The sequence below is a fragment of the Oryx dammah genome, unplaced genomic scaffold, assembly GCF_014754425.2.
Source record: "Oryx dammah isolate SB20612 unplaced genomic scaffold, SCBI_Odam_1.1 HiC_scaffold_29, whole genome shotgun sequence".
In the NCBI taxonomy this organism is placed as follows: domain Eukaryota; kingdom Metazoa; phylum Chordata; class Mammalia; order Artiodactyla; family Bovidae; genus Oryx; species Oryx dammah.
Genome location: NW_024070213.1, coordinates 52,740,360 through 52,758,555, shown reverse-complemented (window position 1 = coordinate 52,758,555; position 18,196 = coordinate 52,740,360). Strand labels below are relative to the sequence as shown.

General features: G+C 47.5%; 1 protein-coding gene and 1 non-coding gene across 2 annotated transcripts in view; one reads left to right on the top strand and one right to left on the bottom strand.

Moving 5' to 3' along the window:
- The window catches only part of GNPTAB (N-acetylglucosamine-1-phosphate transferase subunits alpha and beta), an 82,198-nt gene extending 64,492 nt beyond the window's left edge, over positions 1-17,706 (bottom strand). Inside the window, exon 1 of the mRNA XM_040234869.1 lies at positions 17,408-17,706. Within this exon, the coding sequence (XP_040090803.1) occupies positions 17,408-17,524 (117 nt within the window). The 5' untranslated portion in view covers positions 17,525-17,706. The remainder of the gene's footprint in view (positions 1-17,407) is intronic.
- On the top strand, positions 9,821-9,893 carry TRNAR-UCU. The gene has a single exon. It is a non-coding gene; the product is annotated as a tRNA-Arg (tRNA).
- Positions 17,707-18,196: the final 490 nt, after the last annotated feature.

Here is an 18,196-nt window from a genome sequence, read left to right as displayed (position 1 = left end):
ATATAGGAAGAGTATTTGACAAAATTCAAAACCCGTTTTTTATTTAAAATAAATAAATAAAAACCTCAGCAAATCAGGAATAGAAGGAAACTTCTTCAACTAGGGTATTTCCAGGTGAAATTAGACTAGTAAAGCAGCTTGCCCTCCTTCCTAATGTAGATGAACCTCATCCATCTAATCAGTTGATGGCCTAAATAGAACAAAAAAGCTGAGTATGAGAGAATATCCTCTGACCTGAGTGCACTGAGCCATAACACCAGTCTTCTTGCCTTCGAACTTGAACTGAAACATCAGCTCTCCCTGGGTCTCTGTGCAGCCAGCTTTCAAGTAGGAACTACACCACTGGCTTCTCTGGTTCCTGGGTCTTTTGGACTTGGACTGGAGCTACGTCCCTGGCTCTCCTGGGTCTCCAGTTTTGCTAATGCAGACCCTGGAGAGCTGTCAGCCTCCACAATCCTGTGAGTCAATCCCATATAGTAAGTCTGTTTCCATACACACACACACATGCCCATGAGCATGCACATACATCTATACATACATCCTACTGGTTTCATTTCTCTGAGGAACTCTAATATATTACATATCAACTAATATCAACTAAACCTATATATTTTCCATTAAGGTTCACTTCAGACACTGATCACTCAGGGGACCTTTCCATGTTTAGATACTAGGAAAAAAGAATCTCTCTGCATTCCACCTCTTAGTGCCAGGCTCTATTCCAGGGACGGAGGATACAGTGGTGAATAAGACAGAAACCCCCTTCCCACAGAGCTTACATACTAAAGAGGGGAGAGAGAGAGATGAGACATTAAATACACACATAAACATTTTCAGGCTGAAACTAAGTACTATTTTAAAAGAGAAGAACATGGGACTATAAACAGCAGTGACCTAGGAAAAGAGGTGCTTTAGGCCGGGTGGTGGGGAAGGCCCATCCAGGAAGGAGTTCCTGAGCTGAGACATGTGGAATGGGGGCTCTGTGGACAGAGCTCCACAGGCTGACAACAGTGCCAACCTCCTAAGAGGGACACAAATCTGATGTGTTCAAGGAACAAAAGAAGGTGAATGCCCCATTCTGCATCTCAACCTCAGGTAGGTTTGGGAGTATCCGCCTGGTTTTTGTGCCTTTCCCACTGCCCTGAGAAGAACATGCCCAGGCTGGCCCGCTGGTCCCAGGAGGATGAAAGATATGTGGAGCAGAGCCAACCAAGCCCAACCCAGAGGAGCCAACTCCCCTCCGATCTGCACATCCCAGAGAAGGAATAATTTTCATTTTAAGCCAGGGACTGGGACCTCCCTCTTGGTCCAGTGGTTAATAATCCACCTGCCAACGCAGAGGACAGAGGTTCAATCCCACATGCCTTGGGGCAACTGAGGCTGTGTGCCACAAACACCAGAGACCACTGGCCCTAGAGCCTGTGCTCCTCAATAAGAGAAGCCACCACAACGAGAAGCCCGTGCACCGCAATGGAGTAGCCCCCACTCACCTCAGCTAGAGAAGAGTTTGTGCGCAGCAACAAAGACCCAGTGTGGCCAAAAATAAATAAATAAATTTAAAAGTCAACATACAAAGCCCGCTGACTCTGCACACCACACCCAGCACACCCAGTGTGGCAGGATCTCCGGGATCCCTATTACGCCCCACAGTTTCCAGCTCCCAGCTCTCGGCCAGCCTGCAATTCACCATCCGTGTTACCCCAGAACAACCGTTCTAAACACAGATCTGACTCATGGCTCTCTTGCTTAAAACTGTTTGAATGGTCCCCATTTTCTTCAGGAGGAATACAAATTCTTTGGAGTCACTCTATAGGCAAGCCCTAAACCAGCCACCGCCTGCCTCTCCAGCATCACTCCCGGGTACGCTCCACGGCCCTTCAGAACTGTCGTGGTCCAGGCGCAGGTTGGAAAAGAATTTCCAGACATGATACAGAAGAGGAGGGAAATAAAGTTTATTAGAATGGGAGATGCTGTTAGAACAGTGGGCCAGCTCAAGCGAGAACTGACGTTGAACAGGGGTCCTTAGTCCACTTTTATACCCAGGTACAAGGAGTGGGATAGGGGTCTTGCGGGTCATTTGCTGACTGGATGAGGCACATATACTAGGTGGGGGGTGGAAGAGTAAGGCAAATATCTTCTCCCTACGGGGTAGGAGGGGAGACAGGTTACACTGCTCAGGAGAACCTGAAATCCATAATTACCACATGGGGGAGGGAAGGATGATAAGGGTCTGGTTTTTCCATTCCTACATTCCAAGACCCTCCTTGGTTTTATCTGCTCTTTCGTCCTTGAGTCATCATAAGAACCACTTCTGTTCTAGAAGATGAGAGTTACCTCTCATCCCATACCTTTACACCCAGGGCTTCCTTCACTTACAAGGGGGCTGGGGAGTAGCAAGGGGGCTCTCCTTTCTTCCCGCAGCCATCTTCACAATCAAGCTCAGATGAAAAACTTCCCCTGACACCCAGGCCTAGCTCTTCGACTTAAATTTATCACAATGCATCTTAAGTTTGTTTGTTTGGCCTGACTGGACAGTTAGTTCCTCAACAGCAAAAAAGAAAAGTAATCATCTTTGTGCCTTTAGGCAGTACAGTACAGTACAGCCCAGGGTGAGTACCTCCACTGATCTCTGCTGAGTGAATGGACTCAGGAAAATTTGGTAACAAAACTTTATCCAATTCAGAATTAGTCAAGAAACAGAAATGAAGTTAACGGAAAGAGGTAATGAATGGGGGATAAACTAAAACCTAAAAGAAGAAACAGTTTTAGGAAGCAGTTTTAAAGGGCGCAACACAGTTTTTAGTCCGATCACAGAATTCGTTTTGTCTGATCACAGAATCACACCCTCCCCCAGCACAGGGGTGACTTAGATGTAACATTTCTGAAAGATCATTTTTCCCCTTGCTTCATTTAGTGTATGTATGAATCACACACAGGCTGACTCATCACCTGCTAAAGATACTGCATGTGGGTCACGAGACTGAAGTCATCTAAAGATGGCAAGGACTTAAAAAGATATATTATGAATATACCTAACCGATCACAGCTACACTTGTTACATTTCATAAGGAACTAAAATAACATCTGTTACTGTAAAGTGCAGGCTGTATTAAACTAATATGGCACTTGCCCCCTATGGTTTCATATCAACCACTATAAAGCATACTCGGGTAAAGAGATCACTTGAACTTTTCTACTCTGTCTCTGAGAAGAGATTAATATACTCTTCAGTGTGACCTTGGACGTCAGTTCAGAAGGTAGAGCCCCTGCTGTTTTACCGGGAGCATTGTAGTCAAGGGAACAACCGCACCAGGATGTGGCACTTGGCATTTAATTAGCATTGACTGAGTACCCTGCGCCAGGCACTATGCAAGATGCCTCATATACTTGAGGCATCACTTTTAAACCACCTTTCCTCACAGGCTTATCACAATCAGCGAGCAAAAATAAATACTTGTAAATATTCATCCAACCAATATTCACCGAGTACCTATAGTTAGGGTGTGGGAGGACAAATGAACTTGTTTTCTTGCTTAGTTATATCCCAAGATGCCAGTGGAGTGTCTGGCACATAATGAAACATAAAGGCCAGATGATTCTGCTTCCCAAATCTCTCAAATCTGTCCTTTCCTCTCTATCTGCCCTCCACCACCCTAGTCCAAGGCCCCTGACTGACTGCCCTGCAGCCATTCTTGTTCCCTCTAACTCAGGCTCTCCCAGCTTCGGCACTATGACATGTAGGGCCTGACAACTCTTTGCTGTGGGGGTCGTCCTGTCCATTACAGGATGCTGGGCAGGATCCCAGGCAGCATCCCTGGCCTCCACTCCTTAGATGCCAATGCACAGTAAGTAACCTTGAATTGTATCTACCAAGGGCTGGCAACAGGGCACTACCCACTGCACCAACCTAGATCACACTTCCTCTTGCTCTCCAGCTTCATGGGCCTTTACTAACTTCAAGACCTTTGTGCCGTTTCCAAGGCGGGGCACAACCAATGTTTGGGGCTGGACCATCTTTGCTTGGGGTGGCGGGAGGGTTGGGGGAGGCTGCCCTGTGCATTATAGAGTGTTAGCAACATCTCTAGCCTCTACTCGCTAAATGTTCCGGTCAGGACAACCCAAAATACCTCTAGACTTTGCCAAATGCCTCAGAGGGGCAGGGTGAGGCAGCAATATCACTCCCAGCTGAGAACCAATGGCCTAGAGCAGACTTGCTCGCCTCGGTCCTCTGCCTCAGTAATTCTGACCCTTCTGAGCTCCAGTGACATCAAGAAAGCCTCTCCGGACCCAGCCACTACAGGGTAGGTTCTCCTGAGGGTCTCTCTCACAACACTCTCCCCTTCTAGCATTTTTCACAATTGTAAATAAATCGCATTTAATGTCTTACTGCACAACCAGGACATAAACTCCTTGTCTGCAGGAACCTGGGGGCTTTGTTCATTGCTCTGTGCCCAGGGGCCTGGCACCGTGCTGCAACAGAAATCTTTCTAACTAAATGAATGATTTAAGTGCTTTGCTGGCGCACAGGGATTCCAAAATAAGAAAAGATAACATCTTTGAGTTCAGAACGCTGAGTGCAGAGACGGCAAATAAGTTTCATCTCCTGGGCAAGTTCAGTCAATTGGTACTTACACTGAGAAGTTGTACATCTAAACATGTTTCTTCTAAGGCACCAGAATACCAGATACCATATTCCCAAGTGATATGCAGGACCAAGATTCAAAGTTTCCTAAGGAGGTGGTTGAAAAGTCATCCAAATCACAGCAACAAGGTTCAGAGGACAGCTTTCAGAAGTTGCTGGCATTCTGCTAATCCTGCTCCACCTCATCTAACGAACAGGCATAGAAACCTCTTTCCCATAGACTCAATTAGGATCACCAAAGGTGGCAACCTCAGGTTCAGGCAGTTGTGTGGTTGCAACATTTGCCTCACATCTGAGATCAGAAAGTGAAAGCTGCTCAGTCGTGTCTGACTCAGTGCGACTCCACAGACTGTACAGTCCCTGGAATTCTCCAGGCCAGAATACTGGAGTGGGTAGCCTTTCCCTTCTCCAGGGCATCTTCCCAACCCAGGGATCGAACCCAGGTTTTCCACATTGCAGGAGGATTCTTTACCAACTGAGCTATCAGGGAAGCCCCTTCAGAGATCAGAAAGGGCTACCTCAAAATATGGCACCTTGGCTAACAGTACTTCAAGCTGAAGGAAGCTGAGAAACAGCAGATAAAAAGGATTTTCTGACCTTCCCCTGAAGCAGATCATAAAACTTTCCTTGAGAGGGACCCTCTACACAGGAAGGAGAAACCCTTATCTCCAAAGACAGAGGGATGCCACAAGGAATCTGAGTAACCGTCCACGTGTCTCAGAGCTCATACCCTTTTTTATCCTATTGCATTTTCCCGGTACTCTCTACTCTTCATCAAACCTAGCGTTACATCAGTCAGGTTTAACTGCTTCTTCAGTCTTCATTTCCTTATGAAGGCTCCAATGTCATGTAAACCTTACCTAAAATAAATGTGTATGCTTTCTCTTGCTGATCTGCCTTTTGTTACAGTACTGAGAACTGAGGAAAGGAGAGGAAAAAGGTATCCTTTCTCTCTTACAAAGGATGAAGGTCTCTTGTGCAAGAGACATGGGCCGTGTACAAGAGAGTACTGCGGAGGGTCACTTTAGACCAGATCTGTGGTCCCCTAGAGCAGCAGGCTACAGTGTTGCCAGATTCCTGGGGCTGAGGAAGAAGCATGCAACGAGACCAAAGAAAAGGACATTAGCTCTCAGCAGAATAAAAGCAAGTGACCGTGCTCAGGGTGGGGTCTCGAAAGTACGCCTTTGAAAGCACTTGGAAGAGAATGAGCTTTGACACCAGCAAATCCCAAAGCAACACCACCTGTTTAGGAAGGGCTTTCCGGCCCTCATTTCCTGTCCTTCATCCCAGTCCTCTAACCCAGAAACAGGTTCCTGGACAGGAAGAGAGAAACAACCCACCATGGCCAAACTGCCTTCTTCAGTCATTGGCTTTCTACCTGGAGCAGGTCTGGGCCAGGGAGGCAAGAAGCTTCAACAGGCTCAAAGGTCTGTCTGGACACGTGACTGCAGGCTTTTAATGCTGACCTAACACTATGTTTTGTCACCTGAAGCAACCGCAGGACTTTTTCTTACTTAAGAGTGAGAGAAGAGCAGGCTGAGTTAGGCCCACCAGAGGTCTCATCCAGGGGCAGAGGCAGAGCTAACCCTACAGCAAAGGGCAAGTGGGCGATAAAGATACCCACTGGCTGTGCTCACCAACACGACAGTCACAGTCAGGAGCCCCCAGCGACACAGAACTATTCTTTCCCAGTGGAATTCCACCTTCTCATAACAGATCTTCAGGAGATGGGCCCCCACTTCACAGGAGGAATCAGATGGGTCAAAAAGCAATCTCTTCCTTCTTCCAAGGTATCTGTTAGGGGTGGCTCTATGATCCAACTGAGGTCAATTCCTGGAAAGGTTTGTTGAGGTCTTGGAGCAAGTTCTTCCTGGAAGTATGCAGCCAGGCCTGGTAGCAAGGCACTGGAGATGTGGAGCTGCTGCAGGAAGAAGCCAATTCTGACTCCATGTTGGAAAGTGTTTCTTTGACTTGCTTTTAGTTGCTGCTGTTATTATAATCATAAAGGCCTATCTCAAAGGACCCTGCCCCTAGGCCTGGCTGTTAAAGTGCCTTTGTTCAACTCATAAAGAGATAAATCTGACCCCACCCACCTGTGAATGGCCACAAAACAAGAAGAGATTAACACATCCCTTTCCATAGCCTGGCCCTTCCTTGAGATGTTTTGCAAGACTGAAGACCCTTTCCACTTCACTTCCTTGCTGCCTCTCCCTCTCTATTCTGCCTTTTGACTTCAGTTCCCCATTGCTTCTCTCTCCTTGGCTCTGTAAAAGAACCCACAACCAGACCCCAGCAAGATAGCTATTTTGAGTCTGCCATCTTCTCAGTCGGCCGGCTTTCCAAATTAAGTCGTATTCCTTGCCTCAACAGCTTGTCTCTCAGATTCACTGGCCTATCATGTGGTGAGCAGAGCAAGCCTGAACTTGGTAACAGAGTCTCAAGCATCAGGTGGGGGTCTGAAACATGACAACCCCGCCCAAGAGAAGATAGCCAAGGAGCAAAGCCTGGGGAGACCCAGCATTAAAGCCTGAGAAAGAACAGTGACTGGAAGAGAACGGGAGGTGGGGGGAGGGGGGGCAGTGAGGTGGGGTGGAGGAGGGTGGTCTTCTTGAAGAAAGAGAGAGTGAGCATTTCTATATGCAGGGGGTGACAGATGCTGCAAAAAGGTTGGGTTAAGTTTTTCTCTCTTAATTTCCTACTTAATTTCATTAATAAGGTCAACACTAGTTAGACCTCAAGAGTAAGTCAAGTTGAATACAACTATTGCCCATTAAAAATACATACTGAATCGTTACTACAAGATTATGAGGGCACACTTGCACTGTGTTTAACAAAACTCCACATTAATATGCCCACCCAAGAACACAAGTTTCAAAGATAATAACATGACATTAAAAATGAAAAACGGAAACAACCCACTTTCACATCTTCCAGAACAAGGTAAAGGGCTAAAGGCCATCACATTCACAGGGTCAGTGTGTCCATGTTAAGGCCAGGGAAAGGGCATGGGCTCTGTCTCAGCCAGTCCAGGACATCCGCTGCTCTGGCCCTTTTTTTTGACAGCAGCCTCCTAATCTCCCTCTGGGGAGCCCCTCTCACTTCACCTGGTTTAGTTGAAACTGACAGTCCCACCTATAACCGGAGCTCCAGGGACAATCCAGGTGGTTAACGAGGGCACAAGAGGACACATTTCCCAGCTAGGCAGGCCGTCCTGGGTCTAGCTGGCACTGATGAGGAAGGTTACTAAACTGGAAGACTAGCTGCTGGAGTCGCTGCCAGCAACCTTGGCTCTCATACAGGGAAGGCCTGTCAGAACTAGACTCGCTAAACCCTGCAGAGCAGGAACAGAGTACTGATGATAACATTCGAGCACCTCGATCTGATCCTGCCAGAAATTTCACCCTATATTTTTCAATCATAAAAAAATTTTTTTTTATAATTTTTTCCTAACCCAGGTCTGAGGTGGAATTCTCTCACTTGCAATCAAGTGCTGCTGCCTAATACCAGTGACAATTTTAAACCGCTAATAATTCAGGAAGAAAAGGCTCCCACCTCCTTGTAACAGTCTCAACTTCCCCTAGAATGTTTCAACCCATAATTCTCTTCCCCTCCTCTGATTTTCTAAGCCATTGTTGTGTACCTACTCAGGCTTTCAATTACCTACTCTCTTGTACTGTTACTCATAGGTGTATCATGGCCTCATCTCAACCTGACAAAGATGGCCAAGGATGAGCTGTACAAAATTCTTCATATCTGACAGTATCTTCCACTATGTAGGGTACAACTTGATCAATGTCTGAGAATCAGGCAAGTACAGACGAGCTGCATCAGAATAGAAAACTCACCTTTACTGGAAATGAGCTTCAAGAGATGTTGGTTAAGCTCACCTCAATTCATTCATTCGCCCATCAAGCATTTTTTTGGCACCTACTGGGTACCAAGCACGTTTGAGGTGCTAAGAATACAGCAGGGAAAAATGATAAGGTCTCTGCTCTGACAGCAAGAGTATGTATCTCTTCCAAACCGCACCCCCCCACCAAAAGATACCATTTAAAGAGGCTCAGTATGGGAATTCCTTGGCCATCCAGTGTTAGGATTCTGTTTCGCTGCCAAGCACAGATTCAATCCCTGGTCAGGGAACTAAGATCCTGCAACCCTTGTGGGATGGCCAAAAAAAAAAGGCTCAATGCAGCCACTGGCATTTTTTCTGTAGCACAAACTCCATTACATTACAATACATGCTTCCCCATGTGAAACATCCAATAAATGTAAATTCACAGAACATTAAAGAAAAAATGCGGGTATCAGAAATCCAGTCTAGAAATCTTAAACCGTTTTTAATAATGAAAGTCTTCTCCACCCCCAAAAGGAATCTATACAAAGCAATACCACTGAGGGTCAGTTTATGGTGGAGCTAGAAGCAGGCCAGAGGCTGCCTCCCAGTTCTCAGGCCAGGTTCCTATAACTTCACCTACTTCTTGCCTTTGGCAAAGAACACAATCAAAATGTATCTGTTTAATGAGGGAGCTGATCAAATACAAACATAACTAATTTCTTTCTTGAAACTAAGCCAGTATAAGAAACTGCAGTTGGACCTAGTTTTCAGTCTTCTTTTTTACTCAACAGTATCTAACTAATTCAAAATGAGAAGAAGGCAGGTGAGCAAAAGAGAAGGAGAGAGGCCAGGGAAAAGTTATTGCCCCACACAGGCAGATTCTATCTGAACTTGTCTGACTTGCTCATTGAAGTTCATTTTCAGATACTTCTTCGTTTCCATACTTAGGAATATATCACTTCCTCAGACACGTAAAGGAAGTGATATATACACACACATGCACACTGATACTCACATACCCAGAGGTGATCTACAACCCTTTATTCACAATCTGAAAACCCAAAAAGCTCTCAACACTGTAGATCTTTACTTGGCAGCAGAACCTGACCTGACCTCATTTGGTGGCAAAACCTGACCTAAACTGACTTGAAGTTATTTATAGTCTGTTTTCCTCACTGACTGTGAATACTCACACGTTTCATTCTAAAAGATACTGAGGTAATTCAGCAGAATTTTCAGATATGGGATTGTGGATTTGCATATAAAATGTACTAAATAATAATGATGACCCTGAAATAACATTTTTTACTTCAAAAGCAAGTGTTAAAGTCTACACAGGGACTTCCCTGGTGGTCCAGTGGTTAAGACTCTGCACTTCTGCTGCAGGAGGCACAGGTTTGATCCCTGGCCGGGGAACTAAGATCCCACATGCCACCTGCTGCTGCTGCTAAGTCGCTTCAGTTGTGCCCGACTCTGTGCGACCCCAGAGACGGCAGCCCACCAGGCTCCCCCGTCCCTAGGATTCTCCAGGCAAGAACACTGGATTTACGTCCATTGAGTCAGTGATGCCATCCAGCCATCTCATCCTCTGTCGTCCCCTTCTCCTCCTGCCCCCAATCCCTCCCAGCATCAAAGTCTTTTCCAATGAGTCAACTCTTTGCATGAGGTGGCCAAAGTACTGGAGTTTCCTTATTAAGTTGGTAATATTAACTGTATTGGCTTTCTAGGTGGCTCAGTGGTAAAGAATCTGCCAAGCAGGAGAGGTGGGTTTGATCCCTAGGTTGGGACTATCTCCTGCAGAAGGAAATGGTAACCAACACCAGTCTCCTTGCTTGGGAAATCCTATGGACAGAGGAGCCTGGTAGGCTACAGTCCAAGGGGTCACAGAGTCACGACTGAGAGACTAAACCACCACCACCATTATCTGTATTATGAGTGTATTCTACTTCAAAGATCTGTTTCAAATTAATTACTAAGGGCCTAAGATAGTTGGTGACAATAAAAACAGCAGCTGTAGTTCTACCACTTAATGAGAGCCTGTTATGTGCCAGGAACTGAAAGGTCTTTTGCAGACATGACTTATTTGATCCTCACTATTTCCAGGTGGCGCTAATGGTAAAGAACCTGACCTGCCTGCCCGTGCAGGAGAAGGAAGAGACAGGGGTTCAATCCTTGGGTCAGGAAGATCCCCTAGAAGAGGGCATAGGAACCCACTCCAGGCAGTATTCATGCCTGGAGAATCCCGTGGACAGAGGAGCCTGGCAGGCTACAGTCCATGGGGTCACAAAGAGTCAGACACGACTGAAGCAACCTAGCACGCATGCATGAACTCTATGAAGAAAGTAATTCTGCCTCCTTTTTAAAGATGAGGAAGCTTAAGATTGGAAAGGTTAAGTATCCTTTTGAAGATCATACAAGGGATAGCACAGGCTATTTGAGAAACTACAGACACAAGCTTAAGAGTTCCAAACTTTAAGATCTGTGGCCATTTCTAGACTTTTTGTGGTAAATAAATAACCAGGTGTGGAACACACAAAATTTAAAACTTAAAAGCACTCAGGCCAAAATAATCCTGATTGGGCCCACATGGGGTCTCATTGATAAGATGGCTAGTTATGTCGACCTTGCCAAGAAAGAATAAAATCACAATGATCTGTGTTCAGTTCAGTTCAGGAGTAGCCATCATAGTCAGCAAGAGTCCAAAATGCAGTACTTGGATGCAATCTCAAAAACGACAGAATGATCTCTGTTCATTTCCAAGGCAAACCATTCAATATCATGGTAATCCAAGTCTATGCCCCGACCAGTAACGCTGAAGAAGCTGAAGTTGAATGGTTCTATGAAGACTTACTACACCTTTTAGAATTAACAGCCAAAAAAAGATGATCTGTGAGACTGACCAAATTGCCCAAATGGCATCCTGTTATCTCACTGGCGCTTATCTTCTCAAAGCTGCAAGACCACCAGATTCCAGACCCCTGGCTATGTGACCATCCCTTCAGAGACTTTTTCATTGGTGGGGTATAAGAAGGACTCTGTCAGAAAGGGAGAACGCTGGTTGTCCTTAAGAGCCAGTCACCCTCTCTTTTCCCGCTAATAAATTTCCCTTTCTTGCCTGACTGCCCGACTCGCTCTCTTTTTCTCTGCACTCGCCTTACATTCTGGTGCCGGAACCCAGGAGGGAAGCTCCACTGCGACTGGGTGGTCCCCTCCCTTGGACCTTGCTGGGAAACTGAGATGAGCTCCTGGACGGGACTCTCCACTTGCCTTGCTGGACTGACATACACACACCGGCCCACATTTCATCCATCGGTTACAAGGGTGAGTGAAATCCCATTCCCTTGGATCCTCTCTCTTGCCTCTTTTCCAAACCCCAGCGCTAGGCTGGAGGATCCCCACAGCCCTCATGCCATCGGCCTTGCGCCCCATCTGACTTTGAAATAGAGGAAGCCCATTTCAAAGCAGACTATTATTACTCTCTGAGAAAGTCCTGAGAAGGGGGACGCCTTTTCTCTGACCTTTCTCCTTGCTTTCTCTTGCCCTTGTCTAACCTCCCTATTTGGCCGCAATGGGAAATTCTCAATCCCAGCCCTCAAAATCTACTCCTCTAGGATGCCTACTCCAAAACCTAAAAGCTTCGGGCTTCCAAGGGAAGACAAGACCAAAAAGACTTATTTACTATTCTAACACTGTTTGGCCGGAATACAGATTTGATAACAGGTCCCAATGGCCAGAAACGGAACTCTTGATTATAATACGCTATGGGACCTCGGTAACTTCTGCTGCCGCAATGGCAAGTGGTTAGAAATCCCTTATGTTCAGTCTTGCTTTGCTCTTCGCTCTCGACGCTCTCTCTGTGAATTCTGTCCTGCTTCTCAAATACACCTAGCCCACTCTGGTGTCCTAATACAATGTCTCCCATCCCTGTTCAGACTTTTCTTTTCCTTCCTTCAACCCTTCCGACCACAGCCCACCCCCTATCACTCCCAATCCCCTTGCAGCCACTCCAGATCCAGTTCCACAACCTCCACTTCCCCTCCTCCTTCCCTCTTTCTGAAGCCACAGCTCCCAACCTCACTCCCCAGCCTGGGCCTGAGGAGACCTCAGCCTCACCCTCTACCCTGAGGGTCCCAAGGCTTTACCCCGACCTCCCTAGATCCCCTCCCACTACCCAGTCTGAACAACTTTAAAATAGGAAACTTCACCGCAGGACCCCGCTGCTTCCCTTGCCTGCCCCCGCTTCCCTTAACGGGAAGTAGCTGGAGCAGAAAGCTTTGTTCGGGTTCACGTCCCATTCTCCCTCACCAACCTATCTCAGATTGAAAAGCGTCTTGGCTCCTCCTCCTCAGGCCCGGATAATTATCTAAAAGAATTCAAGTATCCTACCCAGTCTTATGACTTAACCTGGCATGATATTTGCATCATATTTTCCTCCACTCCTCTCCCAGAAGAGTATGGCAAGCTTCTCAGGGGCATGCTGATGAGATACACAGGATAGGTGACACTAGGCCTGCAGGGGCGACATCTGTCCCCCCAGAAGATCCCAACTGGAACTGTCAGGCAGGGAGACCTGGACAAGCAGCCTGTAATCACATGGTTGCTTGCCTCACTGTGTGCCTTCAAAAGGCAGGGCATAAAGCCATCAACTTTGATCAGCTCCAGGAAGTAACTCAAGGGCTAGATGAAAACCCAGCACAATTTCTAGCCAGCTTAATGGAAGCACTACAAAAATATACAAAATTAGACCCCACTTCAGCAAGGGGCACCACTGTCCTTAACACCCATTTTATCTCCCAGTCATCCCCAAATATCTGAAAGAAACTAAAAAAGGCAGAAGGCCCTCAAACCCCTCAACAAGACCTTTTAAATTTAGCCTTTAAGATTTTCAATAATCGGGAAGAACAGGCAAAGCTAGAGAAGCCCCAACGAGATCAGGCCAAATACCACCTTTTAGCCACTGCCCTACGTGACTCCAAGCCTCCATCAACCAACAAAGAAAGGAAGCCATCTGGGCCCTGCTTCAAATGTGGCAAAGAAGGCCACTGGGCCCGCTCATTCCTAAAGCCAAGGCCCCCTCCAGGTCCATGTCCCAGCTGTGGCATAAAGCGACATTGGAAGGTCGACTGACCAAATCCCCCTCCAGGGATCCAGACATCCCCTCCTGATTCTGAGCAGGAGTCCTCTGACCCAGCTCTGCCCAGCCTGCTCGGACTCTCCACTTTAGAGTGAAGGGCCCCAGGCCCCAACTCTCATCACCTCTAAGGAGCCCAGGGTAACTCTTAAACAGTGGCAGGGAAGCCGATCTCCTTTCTCATTGACACGGGGGCCACTTAGTCTCCTACGTCTGCCTACTCCAGAAAAACCAAGGTCTCTCAGGTCTCTGTTACGGGGGATGACGGTTTAATATCTATACCACAAAAAAACGAGCCTCTACCTTGCACACTTCAAGATAACCCATTTTCCCATTCTTTTCTCATACTCCCAAAATGCCCCACTCCTATTCTTGGGAGAGACTTTCTCTCAAAATTCAAGTCTACCCTCTGATCTAGCCTGGTTACTGCTCCTTAACACCCACCACTTCTGACATTCGTCTACAACAGGCTCCTTTCTGTTTTTCCAGACAAAACTCTATGAACAATTCTTACCCCCAACTAGGAACTATACTGCCACACCTCTGTAATCATACTTCACATCTCTCCTTCCCTTCAGGCTGATCTGTCTATCAAGTCTCAGGAACTGCAGACATTTGCTTACTTTCTCAGGGAGACTCCCTTCTGCATCTGGTGTAAATACTCCTCTTGTAGGGGCTACACTGGTGAGTTCACTGTCAGTTTCGGAGACTACCAACAATTTCCCAGAAAGACTCCTTTTTGCTATTGATTTCAGCTGTTGTCTTCTTACTCCTGGGATATTTTTCTTACGTGGAACCACTACTTATGTCTTCCCACTATTTGGACAGGAACATGCACCCTGGTATATCTGGCCCCAGATATTTCTATTGCTCCTAACAATCAGACCCTTCCTATCCCACTAACTCATAACTGACCCAGACGGGCAATTCAATTCATTCCTCTATTAATTGGTTTAGGAATAGCCGCTGGGATTGGGACAGGGACCGCAGGACTCACAACCTCTTTTAATCACTATCAAAGCCTTTCTAAAGACCTTACTGACAGCCTAGAAGAAACAGCTAACAGCCTTATCACTATCCCAAACCAGCTAGATTCCCTGGTAGCCATGGTCCTCCAAAACAGAAGAGGATTAGACCTCCTCACAGCAGAAAAACGAGGCCTATGCCTATTTTTGGACTTCCCTGGTGGCTCAGACGGTAAAGCGTCTGTCTACAATGTGGGAGACCTGGGTTCGATCCCTGGGTCGGGAAGATCCCCTGGAGAAGGAAATGGCAATCCACTCCAGTACTAATGCCTGGAAAATTCCATGGACAGAGGAGCCTGGTAGGCTATAGTCCATGGGGTCGTAAAGAGTTGGACACGACTGAGTGACTTCACTCACTATGCCTATTTTTAGAGGAAGCCTGCTGTTTCTCCACCAATAAATCAGGCGTTGTAAAGGAAGCAGCAAGAAATCTGACAAACAGGGCCTCGAGAATACGCTAACACCTCAGTAATTCATGGGAAAACTGGGTAAGCAATCGGAATTGGATGCCCTGGGTCCTACCTTTTCTAGGCCCTCTCCTACTTACCCCTATTCTAACTTTCAGCCCATGTTTAATGCGTCTTTTTTCAAAATTTCTTCTGGACCACTTACAAGCCTTCACCAGCTGAACTATCCACGAACTATGACCCCACAGAAATCCCCTTGATCTGCATTCCAGCCTTTTCTTACCTTATCCCCAGGAAGCCCCTGTCCTGCAGGAAGCAGTTACAGATGACTGACCTTCAGCCCTTATCCTAAATCAAAAGACTGGAATGATAGGGCCTACATGGGGTCTCATTGATAAGATAGCTCTTTATGTCGACCTTGCAAACAAAGGATAAAATCACAGTGATCTGTGGGACTAACCAAACTGCCCAAATGGCATCCCGTTATCTCACTGGCGCTTATCTTCTCAAAGCTGCAAGACCACCAGATTCCAGACCTCCGGCTATGTGACCATCCCTTCAGAGACTTTTTCACTGGTGGGGTATAAGAAGGACTCTGTCAGAAAGGGAGAACGCTGGTTGTCCTTAAGAGCCAGTCACCCTCTCTTTTCCCTCTAATAAATTTCCTTTTCTTGCCTGACTGCCCGACTTGCTCTCTTTTTCTCTGCACTCGCCTTACAAATCTTCTATCAGCAATAGGACATAACCAGGTACACATACGATCACTGTATTAAAGTGTAATACATGAAACAAAACAGAACAGTAGGTGGTATAATATTAAGTACATATTTCACACTTAGAGGTCTGGGTTGCTTTCTCAACCCTTACTTAAGAAGACTTATTTTCATCAGTCCCTAGACCAAGAACTACTAAAACTGGAAACTTGCAAATTGTCCCATATAATTTATTCATTCATCAGAACATTTAGACTGTTTACTCTGGCATTACCTGGCACAGCGCCTGGTCACAGTGGTTAAAGACAGCACCCTCTCTTATGGAGCCCAGAGTCCAGCATGAGTCCAGACTTCATGCTGGAAATGTATATATATTCTGTGTACATAGCAAATGTATAATGTGGCATTTCTGAACAGCACTCTGTTCATTTTACAATGTTTTGCAACCTCTTACCCACCCACCCACCCACCCCCCAAAATACATATATATATTAAAACAAAGAGATGGATTTATAACAACCTGAAAACACAACTTTCTTCCAGTTGCTACGGCCACATTTTAAAATGAGGTGTTCTCTAAAATCACATCCAGGTACACTTTCAGTTCTCACCTATTCCTAGTCTCCTACACATTTGTTTACAACAAAGAATACCATATTGGATGGTCAATCGTGAAATAACTATGCAACCTCTATGTTTCACTCAAGATAAAGTCCATATCCAGAGGGGCACAAAATCTATTAAACCTGGGTGTTTCCATCTGCCAAACCTGTTGCTTGGACCCTCTGGGGTTTACAGTCATCCGGAGTTTATGCATTATCAACTATGAGCAGATTAGGAAAGGTTGGGCTAGTGTGATCTAAGTTATTAGCATATCCCATGACCTGAAGGCTTGTGCTGGTTCCCAAGAGATCGGGTGCTGGAGTCCAAGATGGTTAAGGGCGTCACGGTCACATGAAGGGGCCCTAGCCCCAGCTATCTCATGATAGAGAAGAGCAGGAGCTGTCAGGGGCGCTCCCACACCAGTGTATGTACATCTACCAGTACAGCCTCTAATAAGAGAGTAAAAATGTAAGGAAAAAAATAAAAAACCTTTCACTTGTAAGTCCTTTAAATATGGGGCCAGTACACTCTGCCCATAGCAAATTCACGGGCCAAGAAAACACCCCTCTTGGACAAAGTTTTGACATCCGGGAAGAAACGGGATTAAGAATATAATGCGCCTCTGTAAAGGGAAAAGGTTATAAGGGAGACACTAGAGGAGGAAGCCGCAGGAGGGGCAAGGACTGAGAATTCCGTGAGATTTAGGAACTCTGGGTCCCGGGAGGGGGGCTGCGTGCAGAACAAGGCCTTAGGGAGGAAGTCAAATGACTCGGGGACCCTGCTGAAGGCACCTGGAGGGAAAAGGATTCCGCAGAAGGAGCGCGGATCTCCCAACCCGTCGGGAGGCGAGATCTGGACCCCAGATGCTGAAGCCGCAGCCGGGAGAAGCTCTGTCTGAGTTGGCAGCGCCCCCGAGGGAAGGGCAGGCGCTGGGCTCCTCTCTGTCTGTAGGGAGGATGGGGAGGCAAGAGTGCAGCGCGCCGGGGCCGGGACACCGCGCGGTCTTGCCAGTCCAGGGAGCCCCGGCGAGGGCTCCCGCACCGCTACTCACCTCTCCGAACTGGAAGGCGGAGACGATGGTGACAACGACGCCCACGAAACAGACGTAGAGCCCATACCTGTGGGACAGGCAGGTATAGGTCTGTCTCTGCAAGAGCTTGAGCAGCATCACCCCGGCCGCCGCCACGCCGCGCCGCGCCCGGGGAGTCGGAGACGCCGCCGCTGCCGCCTCAACAAGCCGCCATTCCGCGGCCCCCGCAGGGCCGCCGCGCTCAGGTCACAGCCTCCGGCCGCCGCGCATTGCCGCTCCGGGGACCGACGCCCGCTCGGCTCCACGCCGCGGCCGCCGCTTCCGGGAGCCAGGAACCCACGCCCTCCTAGCGGCGAAGGCGGTCGCGCGGCCCCCAAGGCAGCCGGCGCCGCCCCAGTCTAGCAGGGCTAGAGACGGCGGCGGCGGCGGCGGCGGCGGCGAACGGGCCGGCAGCGCCACCTGGAGGGCGGAGGGGCGGGGGACAAGCGCGAGCCCGCGTGACTGCGCGTGCGCGGTGCTCTCTTTGGGCCTGGCAGGGATCCTTGAAACTGAGTTGTGCCGGCGACTGGACAGGACAGGCCTCTGTAAGGAGGCCGTGCCCCAGACAGTGCTGCACTGGCACCAGTGTTTTTATGCACAAAACCCTTCCTGCATTTACAATGATTGGCAAATCATGGTTTTTCACAATGCTAAGAGGAGACGCTGTTATAGATCTCTTTTCCCCTCTCGCTATCTAACCATATTGTTGAAAGAGGAATTGGGAGGACTTAGTTCAGTTCAGTTGCTCAGTTGTGTCCGACTCTTTGCGAC